General features: G+C 39.3%; 1 protein-coding gene across 1 annotated transcript in view; it reads left to right on the top strand.

The window, feature by feature from the left end:
* tox (thymocyte selection-associated high mobility group box) overlaps nt 1–18,741 on the top strand; it is a 49,935-nt gene that overhangs the window by 28,590 nt on the left and 2,604 nt on the right. Inside the window, exons 4-8 of the mRNA XM_077559323.1 lie at nt 5,192–5,476; nt 12,208–12,453; nt 13,330–13,563; nt 14,756–14,836; nt 14,928–15,398. Of these exons, the coding sequence (XP_077415449.1) occupies nt 5,192–5,476; nt 12,208–12,453; nt 13,330–13,563; nt 14,756–14,836; nt 14,928–15,398 (1,317 nt within the window). The remainder of the gene's footprint in view (nt 1–5,191; nt 5,477–12,207; nt 12,454–13,329; nt 13,564–14,755; nt 14,837–14,927; nt 15,399–18,741) is intronic.

Genomic DNA, 18,741 nt, shown 5'->3' with positions numbered 1-18,741 from the left:
TCTTTTGTTTCTGTAAAATGTTTATTTTGACAGTAAATGTCCCTAATGGGAGTGGCAATAAACAGCTTGAAGCCTCTTTTTTGAAGAATTGTTTACACTCTGAAACCAGTTGGGTCAAAAGTAACCCTATTATGGATAAAAAATGGACCGATCCACTTTATGATCAATTTGACCCAACTTTCTGGATTGTTTTATACAAAATGCTCCCTTTTTTATTTTATTTTTTTTAACCCGAGTAAAGGATCTGACCAATATTTATGAGACCCATTTCTTGACTCAAAGTTGGGTCAAATCGACCCAAGTAGAGGATCGGTTCAATTTTGACCCTTGGTTGGGTTATTTTTTACCCAAATGTTTTAAGGGTGTGCCAAACTGTTGTTTGTTGGGTGGTGAGTTGATTTAAGCTCATATCTCATATAAAAAATTTTTTTGCTTGCATTTCAAAGCCCAAAATTGGCATATTAGACGAAGTGGGATGTGGCGAAAAACATCCAGCGATTAGTATTCGTCGCTCATTGACGGGGGAAGTCAGTGCGCACAAGTTCAAAATTATTATTTTGGGGGGAGCTTAGTCTTGCAGTGTGGTGGGAGGGGGCTTTGGGTGGGGTGGGGTGGGGGGGTTTGTTGTGTGAGTCTACTGGGCCACTCTGGGAAAGCCTGCACTCGACAGAAAGGTTGTCTATTTTTTTTAGGTGCAGAACGCCATAAAATATAAACACAGAGATAGTGATTTCTAATTTGCCTAAGTGAACACTGTTTTCAAGTTCCACCTTGCGTGTGTAGGGTTGTAATCAAGGGATGAGAAAACATAGCGAAACCTGCAGGGCACGAAGGGCAGTCCATTTTGCCTCAGTTACTTCAAGACGCAATTAGTCAACACAGTCCGCACGTGTCACAATTCAACTCGGCAAACAATTTATTTATGTTTTTTTTTTGTCCATCCCTAGTTTTTGCCACATGCTTGCAAGAAATCTTTTTTTTCTATTCTTTCCTTATGTGAGCTCTCGAGCCTTTTCTGTTTGTAGCCTGTAGTTTACCTCAAACAAATTATTTGACGGCAGAGAATGGTGTTGACAATAGAATGAAAGAAATGTCAATCAGGCTTTCATCAAACGCACAGCGTCTCTATGCACAAACAATTTTGTTGAGCTTCAAAGAACACTTTGAGGTCCACCCTGAGGCTAATCAGCCTTTACCATCAGTTTAAAATAAAGCACGGTATATTCCCTCGACGACGAGACGCACTGACAAAAGCGGATGGACAATTTTTATTTGACTCTTTTCAACATCCACATTTATATGATCTGATCTAAAACTGTGTGAACGCTGCCGTTTTGTGCAGCTGGTCAAAGCGGTAGAAATGCCGTATTTGCAAATGCATTCGAGTGCTGATAACATGGAGTTGTGGGAAATGTGCAAATAATGGGGACACAACATAAGCAAAAGGACTTAATCCTGACTACATTAGTCTTTGTAGAAGCTCCCAGCGCAGGCTTTTGTGTTAGACTGAATGGAAAAGGAGAGACACAAGGGGCAGTAATTTATGCAGAACATGAAGAAGTGATCGAACAAATGCGACAGACAGACAAAAAGTGTGATTTATGCGACTCTCTGAGCTCCAATAGTTTTTTAAAGTACATTACAGCTAGATTTGTTGGTCTCTAAGGACCCGACCCACATCACAGGGCTTTCAAGCTCAAATATGACATAGAAAGGAGGAAGGAGAATGAAAAAAGGAAATATAGTTGAACTGACAAGTGACCAGGCTGACAAGTTTCGGAAAGATTCATATGTGAGCATCAAAACCGTAACCATCACCACGCCAGAAGGATGGACGTGTCACTGCATTAGTGATGCTTTGACATACGTTGAAGTAACAGCCCTATTTCCTTCACACCGGTCACACCAACAGCCCCGTATAAGTTGTACACTCCTATTTACAAAAGGAAGGTTATGTTGTCAAAGCACCGTCCACCTCAGTGGAGTCTCACGTTATCTTCAATGAATCATAACATGGTTGGAACTAACGGACAAATGTTTTTACTATTCCACCTCCATTATGGTCTTTCCGGTTTTCATAGACTTTGATGAAAATACCTGAAGCCAAAAATATGGACACACTGCTCTGTAAAATATTTTACCTAAATTGCACCGACTTTTTTAACTTTGAATTCACCACAAGGTGGAGAACATTTTGGGAGAAAATGTGAGAAAAATTTGCCCAAAACTTGCAAAAATGTCAACAAACCTCAGTTTGGCAACTGTCTCTCTCAATACTTTAGTATTGAATCATAACTTTTTACTGAAGTAAAAGTACTGTTTTATAGTATGTGTGTGTTTTTTTATATTAATATTGCTTTACTTATTTTATATTTTTATGACAGTTCAATGTGCAAGGTATCTTTTAATGTAGCCTGACTTTACTGCCCCCACTCGTGTTGCTGGCTAAAGTGCCCCTCACCAAAGCTGACATTAGCAAGACTGCTATGTGGATAGCATGGCGTATTAATGTTGAAAGTTGCCAAACATGAAATGTCACTGGTTTACCTTTGCTTACCTTCCACAGCTGGGGCCGGCAAGTGGTCGTCCCTAAGTCCCGTCAATCGGGCTTCCGCCATTTGTCTCCGTCTGCTTTGCTTTTGCTAGCTTCTCCCGCTAGCTGCCCTTCCTAGCCTCACCAGCTAGTTCTTGCTAACTGCTCTTATTAGTCGCTCGCTCACTCTAAATAAAATAAAAAAAATTACCGTTGATTTTTCTCGAGGGCAGTCCAACTCCTTTTTAACTTTTGTTGCTAAGAGAGATAAGATTTTTAAAGGATAATTTAAAGGTACATTGCGGAGTTTAAAATGTTAATCTTAAAGCTTTATCTACATCATGCATGCTCCACCAATGCCCAGATGAGTACAAAGAGCCCTGACTATCATCTTGTATCTTCCTTTCCGTGTGTTTGGGGTGACCACTCCGCAGTTTCTTGTCCCCACGGACATGAAGTGTTGTGTTAGCTAACATACGACACATTTGGGATGTAAACGGAAAAAAAAAAAAAAAGCAAGAAGATTTCGAAGACTTCGAGCACAGCCCAAACTACAGCTCAGACTCCAACAAAAGTGAAAAAATAAAGAGTTTATTCGTGTGCATGTAGTCGCATGCGCGCCATGCATGAGCTTGACACAGAGGCTGCAGTTACGTTTTAGGCCAGAGGTAGAAGTCATGAGTTAAAAAGTGACAAACTCCGCAATGTATCTTTAATTAATATTCTACTGTTAGGTCATACAGTTTAAAATATACAAAGGTGTTTGCTTTTTTAAGTGTCAATTCTACCTTAAAGAATGTTAATTAATAATGTCCCTATAATTAATAAATGTTTTATGCATAAAACAATCTGACATCAACCAGCATCCTGGAACAGAACAACCCCATTGTGTTTGGCTTCAGAAGTTGCACTCATTGTTATTTTAGTGCATTGATTGCCTGGGAGAAATCACACAGTTCGCCTTCCTTGTAATGAGGTTGCCTGTGTTCTTTATGAATAGCACTAAATTTACTAAACGTGGTTTTCCCCATACAGGGCTCCACTATCAACATTTTATATTTATTTTCTTTCTTTACTGTGTATCTTTCAGTTATCGTTGTAAAATGTGAAATATCGTCACACCACTGTGACCATTTATTACACAGTAAGCGTATCCATCATTCAACTGACAACTCACAAGTCATGCAACTCCGCAGTCAACATTGCATTTGGTTTGGCGAAAGCGTGAGAGAGATGAAAGAGAAATCATGGATGAGATTAGAAGAGCAAGAGAGCCAACGAGGGGTGGAAGGAGAAGGATGGTGAGAGATGAGGAGCAAAAGAGTACGAGAGGGAGAGACTGGTGTGGCTAGCCAAGCAGAAAAGCTGTCAGTCTCTATAAAAGATCTCCTCTGTCAGATTAGTATGAGAGGGCTTCTCGAACGCTGCCTCTTTCTTTTAACCCTCGTGTCTCTCACTCTTCTCTTGCACAATTCTCTCACTCCATTTCACTTGTGTCGGAGCTCACGGAATAATTAAGCATCTATAGTTCTCCTTCAGCGTGTCAAAACTCGAATGTATTTTATTTTGATACACAAGCTATTCCCTCGGGAGGAACTGAGTTTTATATATATATATAAATTAGTGTGATTGTTTTGTTTGTCTTTGTTTTAAAGGCGCTAATATCATTAGTGATTATTCTCAAGAGAAAGAAAACAAATCCAAGACAAAGCACAAAGATACAGTATAGTACACGTTGTTATAATCACAATGGGCAGTGTTTACATCCCGCTAGTCATTGTTTCTGACAGTAATATTTCATGACACTGTAGCCTCTCCTCGTATATGCAATTTCTAGTCTGTCTTACAAATTTTCAATTCGCTCATGATATTAACCCCCCAAAAAAAACGATGCACCAAGTTGACCTTCCAGTCATCTACAAGCGCTATTGATGCTGGTTTTAAAAAAGGAAATAATACTATCATGAGAATCCATTGGAAATGTTCATTTAGAAACAAAATTAAATAAAAAAAGACACATGGCTTTAATATCAAGCAATAGATTGAAGCCATATTGTTATTTCTGCTATGGTTAGGAATTTTTGTGACTGAAGGGTCGTGGTTTCATTCCCCAGCTGACAAAAGCATATGGCCGCGGGTAATGAATAAGGTGGTGATTCCCCCTCCTCCTCGAGTTTCAATTAATACATATAATGACTCGAAATAAATGGTAATGCTGCTGTTCTTTCTCAAGAAATCACTGGAAATCCACTTCATAAATTAGTAGATTTATTTTACAATTCTGGATGCGGTAAACATTTTCATACATCGATATTTGTACGTTGTAACTGCGCAGCCACATGGGATCAACTTCACATATGTTTGTAATTGTATTCAGCTAAATACACATGCATGAGCAATTCCCTGAATTGTTGATGCATCACTGCTAAAATTATTTGTATTTATGTCATTAAAAAAGGATTTTTGAACTTTGCAGTTTTACATAGCTACACTGCCAACTACAGGACTGGCATGTATATTACAGCTTAATCCATATTTGTTGGTTGAGGTTGTGGAAACTTGATTGTAAAAATCTTAGATTAAAAAAAAATACCATATTTGTAGTGTTTAGCTGACAGATTTTAATGATGTATATTCTCTCAAATCTCTTTTCTTCAGTCATACTCAATGAGCAGTTTGGGTGATGAAGACTTCAACATTCCACCCATCACTCCCCCTACACTGCCAGACCACATGCTGCCCCCTCATCTGCCCCACGATTCCTCTACTGGACCCTATCCCCCTCTGGATAGCAACAGAAGCTCAGCTCCACAACACCCCTACCAGCTGCAGGGTATGAATTTGGCCGGAATGCCTGCCAGTCAGGATGGAGCGCCTATGCTCAACCAAGATCGGGGTACATTCAGCCCAGATGGGTCAGCCATGACCAGTACTCTATCAGTGGTGAGTGGGACCAAATAATTCACGATTAAAAATGACATTGTTGTTTACATTTTTATTTTGTTGTTTGGTTAAAAACTCCCATTAAGCTGAAAAGGAAAGGCAGTATGCAAAATGGATGGATGATGCATAATTTGAAACTACAGTATATCTTATTTTTCTTCTTCTTGCTGCTTCTTCTTCTTATTATTATTATTTAGTCTTAAAATTATTAGCAAAATGGATGGATGATGCATAATTTGAAACTACAGTATATCTTATTTTTCTTCTTCTTCTTCTTCTTCTTCTTATTATTATTTAGTCTTAAAATTAGTAGCTAATTCATTAAGTCGGCGATGGATGTTGCTGCTAATAACAAACTGTAAGTTTGAGAAGTTATGCTACTAAACAAAATATTTTTAGGGTGCTACATCATCTTTCTCACCACACTCATAGGAAGAAAAGTTTCTATTGAGTTTTAACAACATGCATTTTAAAATTGACAGTGAAGTGAAAAAGTTGTTTTTCACTGTGACTGTGAGATATGTGAAACAAGTCGTTTGGATGTCACTGAAACTGGGGGTTTTGGGATGATATGTCATGTGTGGGGGTCTGTAAAAGATTTCTCCCATCTTAGCAAAAAGGAAACTTTCTCACCTGTCACTCTTAAACTTTCCGTCTGCTTGCTGCTTGCTTTCTCAGTCTCCATATTAAATGTACCAATAAATGAAATAGAAGTAGGGGATATGGGCAGAATCCTGTTATCATTGTGCGTTTTATATCGTCTCTATATTTCATGACAATAACGTTCGGCCGAGACCTTAATATATCAGAAATCTTATGAGACTTCAGCAAAGTGAGTGTCTAAGAACGCCTCATTGCTTTCTATTTATTAATTAATTAATTTGTTTATTTATTTGTGTGTGATGTCATCTCAATATTGGGAGACGGGTAGCAGTGATGGTCGAGAGCAAAAGTGGTAAACACCTCTCTGCCCTGGCTGCTCAGTATAATATGGTTAAGTGCCCAGTAAGTTGACATTAATAGTATAATTATGCGCCCGGGAAAGTACATTTTTTGTTTTTTGTTTTTTTACGTACAATTATGCAGCTCAAGATGGCATCTGTTACATAAACGTGTTCAACTTTTGCTAAGCAAACAAACAGGCAAAACATTTAACAGTCATAATGACTCTTAAGAAAAGGGAAACTGCTCAGGAAAGTGTTAAGGAAGTGCTTGTCATAGATCATAGGTGTCAAACTCCGCTCCTCAAAGGCCGCAGTCCTGCAGGTTTTGGATGTTTCCCTCTTCCAACACAAGCTGATTCCAATCAGCAGGATCGTTATCCGGCTTATGCAGAGCTTGCTGATGGGCTGATCATATATCATCTGTGTTGGAGAACTGAAACATCCAAAACCTGCAGGACTGCGGCCCTCCAGGACCGGAGTTTGACACCTATGTCGTAGATGAGCAGAAATATGTATTTTGTGGCTATTCTTGTGTTGTGTAACCGGTTCTTTGCATCACGCAAGGCAACGTAGGCTACTGGTGCTGTATCTCTGTTGTTGTTTTGCTCTTTATTAGACAAATGGGGGAAAAAAACTATACACACACTATATTTATTTTTAATGGCACACTAATGTAAAAAATATATAAGTGTAACAGTTTTGCGCCTGGAACGGATTAATTGCATTTCCATTCATTTCAATGGGAAATATTACATCGGTTTATGAACGTTTCGGGTTTTAAGTTCCTGACCTGAGTTTGCACTGCTTCTAATGTTTGTGCTCGAGCCCTTTATAAGGCATGTAACCATATTTGATAACTTGAGTGAAAACACGATATTTAATACAGTAAAAGAAAAGTTAACTTTTGAGTCGTCATTGCTCTGAAACAGATTATTAACAGATTATTAACAGAAGGCAATAAATATAAACGTTTTCTGGGGTTGGATTGACCGATCACTTTTACAAGTATTTACATGAGTGTACTCTTTAGGGTTAAGGTTTTTAGTTTTGAATCTTAATTTCTGCATTACGTTTGAACTTGTTTACTACCAATGAAAAAGGGTAGTAAGGATGAGAGTGACCAGAAACTAATGTTCAGGTTGATGGTTCGCCCTCCCTCTTTCTGTCCATGTATCAAAATGCCCTTGAATTCCTCCCAATTTGCAGGTCAGCATCTTGCACCGGTGCTCTGCTGCCATAGATTACTGTATGTGAGTGTGAATGTGAGGCAATTTGGTGAAGTGCTTTGCAGTTCACAACACAATTATCTCTGAATATGCCAAAAACCTTAAAAAGAGCAACTGGAATCTCAATATGAACTGGCTTGCCTTGGCTCTATTAGAAACACACCTATACACACACGCGCGCACACACACACAAATCTCTATACAGCTCTCTCCACCCCGATTAGGCTGAGGCAAGCATAGTTGCTAGGCAACCATAAATCATGGACTGGCAGTAAATGTATAGTAGCATGGGGATATAAAAGCAAGAAATGAGAACGACAGAAAAGGGAAGGGACTTAAAACAGTCTTGGAAAAAAGTTTCAGGCCAATAAAATAACAAATTTGCACACTTAACAGATTAGTGGCACTGAAATGCAGTTAAAATAAATGAAGAAAGAAAAGATTATATTGCAACCCAGTTGAGCTTATTTTGCCGTTTCCATCAAGGATTTAGGGAAATGACTCAGCCAGTGCCATTACAAATTGGGATTCCTATAAATGTATAGTTGCATTTTGTCACATCACATTTGTAGACATTAAGTGGTTTTAACTGACTAGTCGCCACATTGACTTTGCCGCTGTGCAATGACAATAATAGTTTAAGGCCGGCTAATTACCACTTCAATGTTTTATACACGGACGCGTTGCTAAAATCAACAGCGTAGCAAACTAGCAGTTGTACCTCAAGTGTGTGGCAATATTTGAGTAAAAATTCGACAATTGCAATATATTCCTAGTCTATCTTGAAATATCAGAAAAGCAGTGCTATTTACAATATGTACACCTGTCTGAAAAGCTAATGCTAATGCTAGCTGTCGAACAGCCATAAATCCTCATGTTATCCCTCAGCAATTTCACCAACCACCCTCCTAAAATTAACAGTAAAAAGACAAACAATATTCTGTCGTGTCTTCACCCATGGAAACAGAGACAGGCCATGGTCGTACATTCCTTAACCTCTTCATTTTAAAGAATGAACGTTTCATGTTAAAAAAAAAAAAATTATTCTCCTCTGGTTTACTAAACTCTGCTTGGCTGCAGCACATCCACACACCCTACAGACACCTACACTGTATGTTAAAAAAAAAAAAATCAAGGGCAAGTGTCTGCATGGGTCCCAGGGGGCACCACTTGCCTATCCCTGATCTATGCGGTGGTGATTATATAGCTGTCACTTAAAGGAACGGCTATTTGAGCACAAAAAGTGCAGCAACACAAGTACAGTAGACCAATAATATAACAATAACCACAGGCATATATTCTTTATCCTCTGCAAAAAAAGACCAATATTCCTGCAGATTATAGAGTTTTAGTGGTATAGAACTCTGTTTGTCTGCAAGACAAATATTACCGCTGGCCACATTGTGCACACGTGAGGAAACCTCACTGAATGAGTAACGATGCACAAGTTGTTTAATTCTTTGTACTACATTTATTCATGTTATTAATGTATATTTACAAAAAATAAACAGTACAATATTATGGAGTTATATTTTCTGTTTTGGGGGAGTAAGATGGAATGTATTAATGATATTCCCATTCATTTTAATGGGGAAAGGTGATTTGCGTTTTGAGTTCCCAACCTGGTCACTGAATGAATTAAATTCGCACAATACACGGCTGTACTGTGTCCATATATTTTTTGTAATGAATGAAACACATTTCCCAACTACAGTAACTCCTCACACACAAAATATTCTTGCACATAATCTGATCATTAAGATGAACCTGCTGAACTTTTCCTAATGAATTCAAAACAAACAAAAAACAGTGTTTTGTTGCTTCTTGTTCAGGCAGTGAATAGAGTGTAGCCTAGTAACAAATTCAAAAATTTTCATCTGCTGTTCAGTTATTTCCAAAAGACTTGCTATGTGCCCCTGAATCTTTAAATGGTACCATTATAACTATTTCAAAATGCATTTGTTGATGGATAAGTGAAAAAAAAAAAAACTCACATCGCACAAATACAGTAGATTTGGATTATGTTTGACAGTATTTTGTGTGAGTTTGACAAAATGACACTAATCATCATAATGGAATAAATTGAGCATTCAATGTGTGTTTGGGCAAAGTTTGAGTGTCAACCCACCAAATGTCACCAAACCACAGCTAATATTTTGTCTTCGTTTTGGCTCTGAAATGCATCATCGCGACGCCTTCTCTCTCGTTGCAGCAGTGACACTTGCCGTTCCATCGAAATACCACATCTGTATTCACAGACCGCATGCAGTTGGTAATCAAGTTCTGATAATGTGTTCCCAAGCGGGGCACAGCACACCAGACCGCATCCGCTTTTAGGTGATGCTTAATAAGAGGAGACCGTGAACGAACGAACGCATCGACCCACATGCGACGTGAGGTGTCAACGCTTTCGCTGGACGTTAGCTACCAACACTTTTGGTTTCCACAGAAATGAGCATGAAATGTCATGCATTTGACTCAACTGTTATGACACAGTGATCTAACTACAGTGCTAGGCCACCACTTAGTTATTTCAATGTGGACTGATTAATATCATTATTACCTTTTATCGAAACCTTTTCTTTCCGCGTATCGTCAAAATGGCTGTGGTGTGAAAATGATGTGTTTTGTATAAATGAGTTCAGACGTGCTGACATTGTATTCCTTTGTTGTCAATATTTATTATTAGATTCATTGTCTCTGGGGAGACGGTTGGTTTGAAAGACAACACTGCGCAGTAAAACATTACTGTCTTGACACAGGTGGGGCAGTAAAAGTGTATTAAGCCATGTAAATAGCATTCAAACAAATTATAAAGGACCTGGATTCATTGCATAGGGAGTAATTATAGCTTCTTCTCCGGAGGGTAATAAACCGACATTGATGTACTTGCGCATGACTATTAACTGATGAAACAAATTACTTTAGATAGCTTATTTTCCTCACTTGCTTTGCCTGTTGCCATGGTTACATCAAATGTCATTAGTTTCTGTTTGAGAGGTCAGGATGTGCCACATTTGATGTGGCTTTGATAGTATTTTGTCAACCTTTCAATTCAGTATACATACAGTATATGTTGCACTTTGTCAATGTATTTGTATTTGACAATTTTTTATATGAAGGAACTAGGAGGCTTTTCTTTCTTACAAGTCACATCAGCAGTTCAATCCATTACTGGATTGCATGTAAATTATCCCAGCTTTAAATCATAGGCATGGGATTTCTTTCATGATCTAGTCGTTATGTATATGAAGTGTTTGCTCATTTGGGGTCACTTACGCTGAAGGAAAAGCAGCACAACTGTGGGCAGGTTCTTCCATCCACCTAAAAAGTCCCTAAACCCTAAAATGTGGGCATTCCCTTTTAAATGGTCTGGTCTTCCACGTGTTCCACCTGTTGACTTAAGTATTATAGTTCTTTTTTTTTTTCTTCGCGGATTTCAAGTACGAGTTCCAGGACTTCTACGTTCATTCATAGGTTAAAGTGTTGGGTGTGTCAGAAGTCTGGACGGGAGAATCCATATAAATGAAAAGTGTGCAAGTTAAAAAGGACTGAAGCAGTGATGGGAGAACACGACCGTTGGGGCTCAGGCAAAAGGAGACAACAGCATGGACCCAATGGCCATTTGATTTCATCTTAAATCATAGTCAAAGTCAACCTTAAACATTTCTTGACAATAATATGTTATGTGGGACCTCACTAGTCTAAACATGACATTCTAAATAATATTGCATTTATAGAATAAAAGTTATGATGCAAAATCCAGCTTCTTTTTTTTTTCTTTTATCCATTTTGCCACTTGCTGTCGACTGAAGATGACATCACAGTTGCTCAGGTCAGGCGACGATCAATCACAGCTCATCTGTTTTCTGAAGCTGAGCTGTGATTGGTTGTTACCTGAGCCCTGAGCAACATTGATGTCATCTTCAGTCGACAGCAGGTGGCAAAATGGCCGCCCTTGAGATGGATAAAAACGGCTGGATTTTGCTGCTTAACTCATAGTCCACTAACACAATATTAACCAGAATACAATATTTAGACTAATGGGGCTGCATAGAACATATTATTGTAAAAAAAAAAAAAAAAAAAAAAAAAAATGGGTGGTTGACTTCCCCTTTAAATGACATTCATTTCAAGTACTACAGACCAGTAGTGAATCTGCATTAGGAGCTGTGCTCAACCAGATGGCGCTGTTTATTTTCAGATTTGATTTAGTTCATGAAAGGGCAACATATATTTACAATTTGTCGTTTCATCAGTATAATGTCATTCGTGGATCTTGCTGTTTGACTGACTTCCTGTTTCTATTGGCCCTCTGTCCAGGAGCATGACATCATCCCACTTGTTTGGCATTTTATATTGGGTGGGGCTGGAGTATGACATTTTAAATGTAGTTATGATTTATGCTTATCTTTATTAACAGTTATGAAGCTTTATAATGAATCATAAATAGTTTTTGTAATTTTTTAGAGTTGCTGTAATTTTCTGAGTTAATGTAAAAACACCACAATGCCAAAATGGAAACTTGAAGTTTGCCTCTGTAACTTGTTGTCTTCCACAGATGCAGCAGATGGTCAACTCTGATTCTCGGTTTACTAGCAGCCAGCAGCCCATTGAAGCGGCGCTCGGACCCAAAAACCCATCAGGCATGAACCAACAGAGTCAGTTGTCCACTATCAACCAAACCCAGCTGGGACTCAGCGGGAACTCTGTTACCCACAATTCTCCATCTCCTCCTGGAAGTAAATCGGCTACACCATCTCCGTCCAGCTCAGCGCATGAGGACGACAATGATGATGGGTTCAGGGTAAAAAAACACATATAGCTCCTTTTATGGAAACTTTTGTGTGCGTGTGCATGCGTACATACATGCGTCAGATAATACACACATTTCCCCTGCACATGAAATAAATGTAAATCAGCTCCCTCCCTTTTGGGTGACTCACACTGAAAGAAAAGTGTTATTGCTGATATTCTGAGGAAATGAAACAATTACAGTTCTGTGGAATAATATTTACTAGCTTTTTTCTCTGTTCTCCCAGTGTGTTATGGGAAATATAATATTGACTTAAGGCAAGGTGGAAAATTACTTCTTCTTTTTTTCTTCTTTTTTTCCCCACGCATTTAAAAAGGTGGCTGCTTACATGAAGTTATTAATGGGGAGTAACATGCACAATAGCCAGTGGGTATTATTTGCTCACATTTTAATTATGAGTTTTTGGTTTAACGCATTTGTTGCACCTTGTAATTGAACATTTCAAAATGCATGTACTAGATATACTGAGAAAGTGCAACTGATGAATGGTAGTTTAAATAAAACAACAAAGTTTAGTGTTGCAAGTACAGCATAGGGGATTGTTTTCCCTGACCAACATAATACGGTATGCTGTTTTCTTGATGTGGTTACTGTAATGAGTAGGAAGGAAAAAAATACTATAATATACTCTCCTCAAACCTGAACAGAAAAAGTGGCTGTTTTGTGACACCTGTGTATGAACACTCAAATTGGTAATTAAACTAAAGGCACATTTGTATAGCATAGCATAAAAAGTGCTCCCAGGGGATTTATCATATAAAGCCAGCCAAATCCAAAATTTCAGGGTGTGTATTAAACAGAACCATTTGCCACCATTTCATATCATATAATCATATATTGCTCATATCTTCATCTTTTGTTTTACAGGGCAATGGAGGTGAGAAACGGCCAGCAATGTTTGACATCTCCAAGAAACCCAAGACGCCAAAGAAGAAGAAGCGAAAGGACCCCAATGAGCCAGTGAAGCCGGTGTCTGCCTATGCCTTGTTCTTTAGAGACACACAAGCCAACATTAAGGCCCAGAACCCCAACGCCACCTTTGGGGAGGTGTCAAAGATTGTGGCCTCCATGTGGGACGGCCTGGGAGAGGAACAGAAACAGGTACACAGTAGTTGTTATTTCAGATTTTCTTACGTTGCCCATGTTAAAACAAATATGTATAATATAAAAATATGCATGTGAATCATTTTCGCTAAGTCAACCACACACAGTTGGAAAGAGTGTTAAAGTGTATGGACCCTATTTTCGTAGGCATGCGTCCATGCACTTAGTAGCCGGGTTTACATGGAGACTTTTTAGTCATTCCGAATGAAGATTACCTCTTTACACGTGATGCCATCCATTCCGATCTGCCGTTTATATGCTCCCTTGTTTAATCAGATCAGCCCGTGGTAGCCGCATGGACATCGATCACAAGATTTATAAAGATGGAGTTCATTCGTCATTTAGCACAGTAGTTGTGATTGTGTTAACACTTTTATTGAAGCAACATCTTGATTTAAAAAAAAAAAAAGTTTCAAGTAGTTAAAAACAAGTTCTCCCCTCGCAGACATTTTAGTGGGTGGAAACAATGACGTGAAGACGCATTTACGTCAAGACAGAGCATGCGCATGCCGGACGCAGCCTCGCCATTCCGAATGAAGTGTATACATGACGCTCGTTCGGATTGACGAAAGGAATATACCACCCTTGTGATTCCGAATGAAATTCCATTCGTATTCAGCCTTTTCATTCCGATTGAGGTGTTTATATGGAGCAAATATTTTCCTTCCGTTTGGCCATTTAGATTCATTCTAATCGGAATACATGGCTCCATGTAAACCAGGCTAGTGTAAAAACATGCACACACAAACAAGGGCAGAAGGCGTTCCTCGCATCCACATGCCATGTAGGCCACGCGCTTCTCTCCCTGCACTGAAATCAAAGGGAATGAGGGGAGCCGCCAGGCGTCGGCTGGGTTCCCTCCCACAACAGCGCAAACGTCCACTTTTACATGCGCTAGTCCAAGAAAATACCAAAGGAAAGAAGACACATATGCACACAGACTTACACTGAGCACGAAAATAGGGCCCTAAATACATTTTTAAAAACCAAGAAAAAAAAAAGTCAACAGCAGCATGGATTATAATGTATAATCACAGTTTAGGATATTGTGTAAATGGCTACGATGATTTCTGTCATTGTACAATAGTTTATGCAACGTGCTTATTAGTTCAATTACGTGCATAAAATGATTGGAGTGTAAGTAGTGGTAAGGTGGTGTCAAAATGAAATGTTATGTTTGTGCCTGAAGGAATATAAGAAGAAGACAGAGACCGCAAAGAAGGAGTATCTGAAACAATTGGCTGCCTACAGGGCCAGTCTGGTCTCTCAGGTATAGCACACACACGTGCGCACACACATTCATGCACATTGCGATGCCTTCCGGACATGACAATGAACTGATTGTCTTCTTCGTTCTTCAGAGTTACAACGATCCATCCGAGATGAAGCCGCCCAACTCTTCCTCATCATCTTCCTCCTCCGCCTCAATGTACACATCCAAGCCGTCTGTCTACGCGGGCCAGCACCCTTCCTCCGGCTCGCTCGCCCACCCGCACCCAGGCATTTACATGTCGTACCATCACCCGTCCAACCTCAACCACCATCCCTCCAACTCCGGCCTCGGACACCCTCACCTGCACCCGCCTCACGCTCAGATCCATCCCCAGCTGCATGCCCTGTCCTCCAGAGGGACCGTGCCACGGCCCAGTTTGCCTCACCAGGGAGCTCTGTCCCTGGGCGGCGTGGTGCAAGCCTCCACCCCGCCTCACCAGGTCAGCCCCCCGCTTCACGGCCAGGCTCACCTGGGGGGGCTGCACAGTCCGCATCAGCAGCACCAGCAGCAGCTCAGCGCTCACTCACTGGGAATGACACACTCGCCAGCCATCACGCAGGTCAGACTCTATTAACGTCAATGTAACCGTATTCAAAATTTGGACCTTCTTTGTCAACAAAAGATCATCCAAATGTACGACGAATTCATATGCAAAAGCAGACAAGGGGCTATTTGGACTGCCTTAAGCAGACTGCCCATCACATCGTCGCTAAAACCAAACCGTTCCGTTATAAATCTCTTATATTTCAGGAACCGACAAGTGCTATACACATTTTACTTCAGCTAGCATCATCTCCTTTAAAGCCAAACACGAGCCCGTACGCATTCATGTTATCATATGCTCGCCATTTGTCACTTACGCCCTCAAACATGTCGGCACCCGAGGATTCTTGTTAGCTCGCTTCTAATATAGCTTCTTCAACATCAAAAGAAGCTCTTTGAAAGATGTTTTCAATTAGTCACTGGTGGATTTTTTTTTTTTCAAATATTAGTCTCTCAATTGCTTAATTCATATTAACTTAAAGTAAAGATTATTAGCTTTACAATTTTACAAAACGTGGAGATGTCTGCTTTTGTGTTTTCAACAACTATTTTGATATCTTATTAAAGTTATGGCCATGTGAAAATAAGTCACATTTTTAATATGTGAATGACTGCATATATACTCTGCAGTAGTATGTTTTGTTGAATGTAAAAAGTTAATTTTTTTTCAGCATGTGTAAAATCGTTCAGCCTTGGCGGAGGTCTGCATTCTTTGGGGGAAAAAGTAGTAAAGATAATTTAATCAAAACACTATGCTTCTGACTAAATAAATGTTAGAAGTCTATAAATAAAAAGGGCCTTAAATGTTAGATCAGCAGTTAGCTATTTTTTTTCATTTATTATACAACTCCGGTTACAATGAAAGTAGTACTGCTGCCCTTTGCTTGTTCTCTTTAATAAGCCAGTCCCATCTTAAAAAACAAAAAAACTCCAAAACCTTGTCTTTTAATGGCAGCGGGCACAATGTTTTAAGCAGAATCACTCCTTGCACTTGAAGGTGAGCATCAAAAACAAACGGACAAAAAAAGTACACTGGCAGCAATATTCTCTGCCAATAAATATCACAACTGTAATTGCCGACTCACAGCGCCTCATTGATCAACTTAATTTTTTTCGTTCAGTGTCTCAGTTGGGAATATAAGGAACGCCCACAATATAAGGTTGCTCCACCCATAGTGTGTATCTCGCATGACGGTGCGTAAATCGTAGCAAGCCACAACACAGAATAATCAGCCAAGATCATCTTTGATTGGAAGGGGGTCGGTCAGGTGCTCAAGTAAGGCACAATTATTTGTATGTCTTTATCTGTTTAGTATAGATTTAGGATTCATGTTACACCGGTACAAACACAGTCTTTACAGTCTTCTTCATGTGAATGGAGGGAGAATAACACACACACACACACTGGGAATTGGATGTGAAAATTAACGATAACTCAATTTACTTGTGGACTTCAGCAGAGTGTAGAAATCCACTGAGTAAAACTGATCTGAAGTCAGATCATTTTTATTTAATTTTATGCACTAGAACTGTAACATTGCATAATTTAAGCATGGCGTTATTATCCATCTGCATTTCTGTGTCATCCTGATCAAGCCATAGTATAATAAAACAGGTTCTAAAGTGTCTTTTTTAAGCAGATTATAATTAAATTGTTTTTTACACGCGCATGTAATGTAACAACTTCAATATTAGTCATGTATTTTTCAAAATGTCAGGCACCTGTTCAAAAGCTATGCCTGCTGGCTTTGCTGAAATATTTGGGACAGAATTGTAATGCAAAGGATACATTTTGTGATGTTCCAACTTCCAATTTGGCTCAAATAACTGCTCTATGACCTTGTTACATTTGAAAATTGCAGTAGGCTACTGTGAACAAACACTGATGGCTCAGTCAGGGCATCTGCTGCCCCTCAATTATGTATCAGTCTGCATACCGGTTAAAGCACAATCTACACTTGTTGACAAAAATGTATAAATAATTATGTTTTCAGACACAATCCTCAGTTTATTATTCATTTAAATGCCTCAGTAACCTCTTTTGACCGGGTGAACTGAATTCATGTATGACATTTGCTTGACATTATAAAAGACTAGACAGACTCTTTCTAGCTTTATGAGCAACAGTGTATATGAACATATACAGTCAAAGCCATAATTATTCATACCCCCAGCAAATTTTGATTCCAAGTTGCTTGTATTCAACCAGCAATTTTTTCCTGGATTGGAAATGGCACAGGTGTCTCCCAGAAGATAACAGGATGTTGTACAAGAGGCATCACTGTGGGGGAAAAATATTCCTCAGCTCTTGTTTGCATTTGAACAAAAAGTGGCACGACCAAAATTATTCATACCCTTTGTAAACTGTCGAATTCTTTGGGAAAATCCAAAGTTTTAAACTATTTCAATTCGTCCAAACTGTTCTAAAGCATCCAAATCATCCTGATTGATTAGGAAAAGCCAAACTCAACAGGTGAAAATGAGAAGCTCTCTGCAGCAGGTCCATCAATCATGGTCCAGGCCACAGGAGCACACTGAGGGTCTGCCTTTGCGCACTGTGGCTGCTCACAAGTGTGGAAAGAGCGACAAGACCATGTCAAAATGTTTTCAAGGTCCAGGACTTCAAGTGGCTACTGTATTATTTAAAAAAAAAAATGCAAGACATTCTGCATTGAGGAAAATTTCAGAGGACATGCCCGTAAACCAAAAGTAGTATATACATATATATATACATATATATATATATATATATATATATATATATATATATATATATACATACATACATACATACATACATACATACATGTGTGTGTGTATTGTCACCAAAAAAAAAGAGGAAGAAAACAATGTTCGAGCGCTCCAAACTTTTTCTTCTCCTCTGAGTGGGTTGTGTGTCGGGGGGGAAGGAAAGACGGAGAGACAAAAGAGGCAGATGGGGTCTTTGTGAAGGAGTGAAGGAGAAGAATTTGCTCAACAAAGGATGAATAGGTGAGGTAGAGAAGGAGAGGGGGAGAACCCAACCACCTGCTGTCCTCTTCTTTCACACACAACACTCCGATTAACTTCCCTTTCAGCCTCCTTTCTCTGCGCGCGTGCACACACACACTCATGCACACGCATATACTTCACTGATTTTACTCTTCAAGTATCTTGCCATATGAGACGTGAGCTCCTGTTCACCTCCCTCTCCCTCTCTTATCTCCTCGTCGTCCTCATCCTGCAGTCAGCAAGACCCTCCAAACTGTGTAATTGATCAACTTGATGGCTGCTATTCTACGCCTACAAATCTACCGACTGCCATTATGCATGCACTCAGTCAACTCTGTAACAGCCTTCGGAATATGAAACTGGACGTT

The sequence above is a fragment of the Vanacampus margaritifer genome, chromosome 2 (genome assembly GCF_051991255.1).
Source record: "Vanacampus margaritifer isolate UIUO_Vmar chromosome 2, RoL_Vmar_1.0, whole genome shotgun sequence".
In the NCBI taxonomy this organism is placed as follows: Eukaryota; Metazoa; Chordata; class Actinopteri; order Syngnathiformes; family Syngnathidae; genus Vanacampus; species Vanacampus margaritifer.
This window is presented reverse-complemented; position numbering and strand designations above follow the sequence as displayed.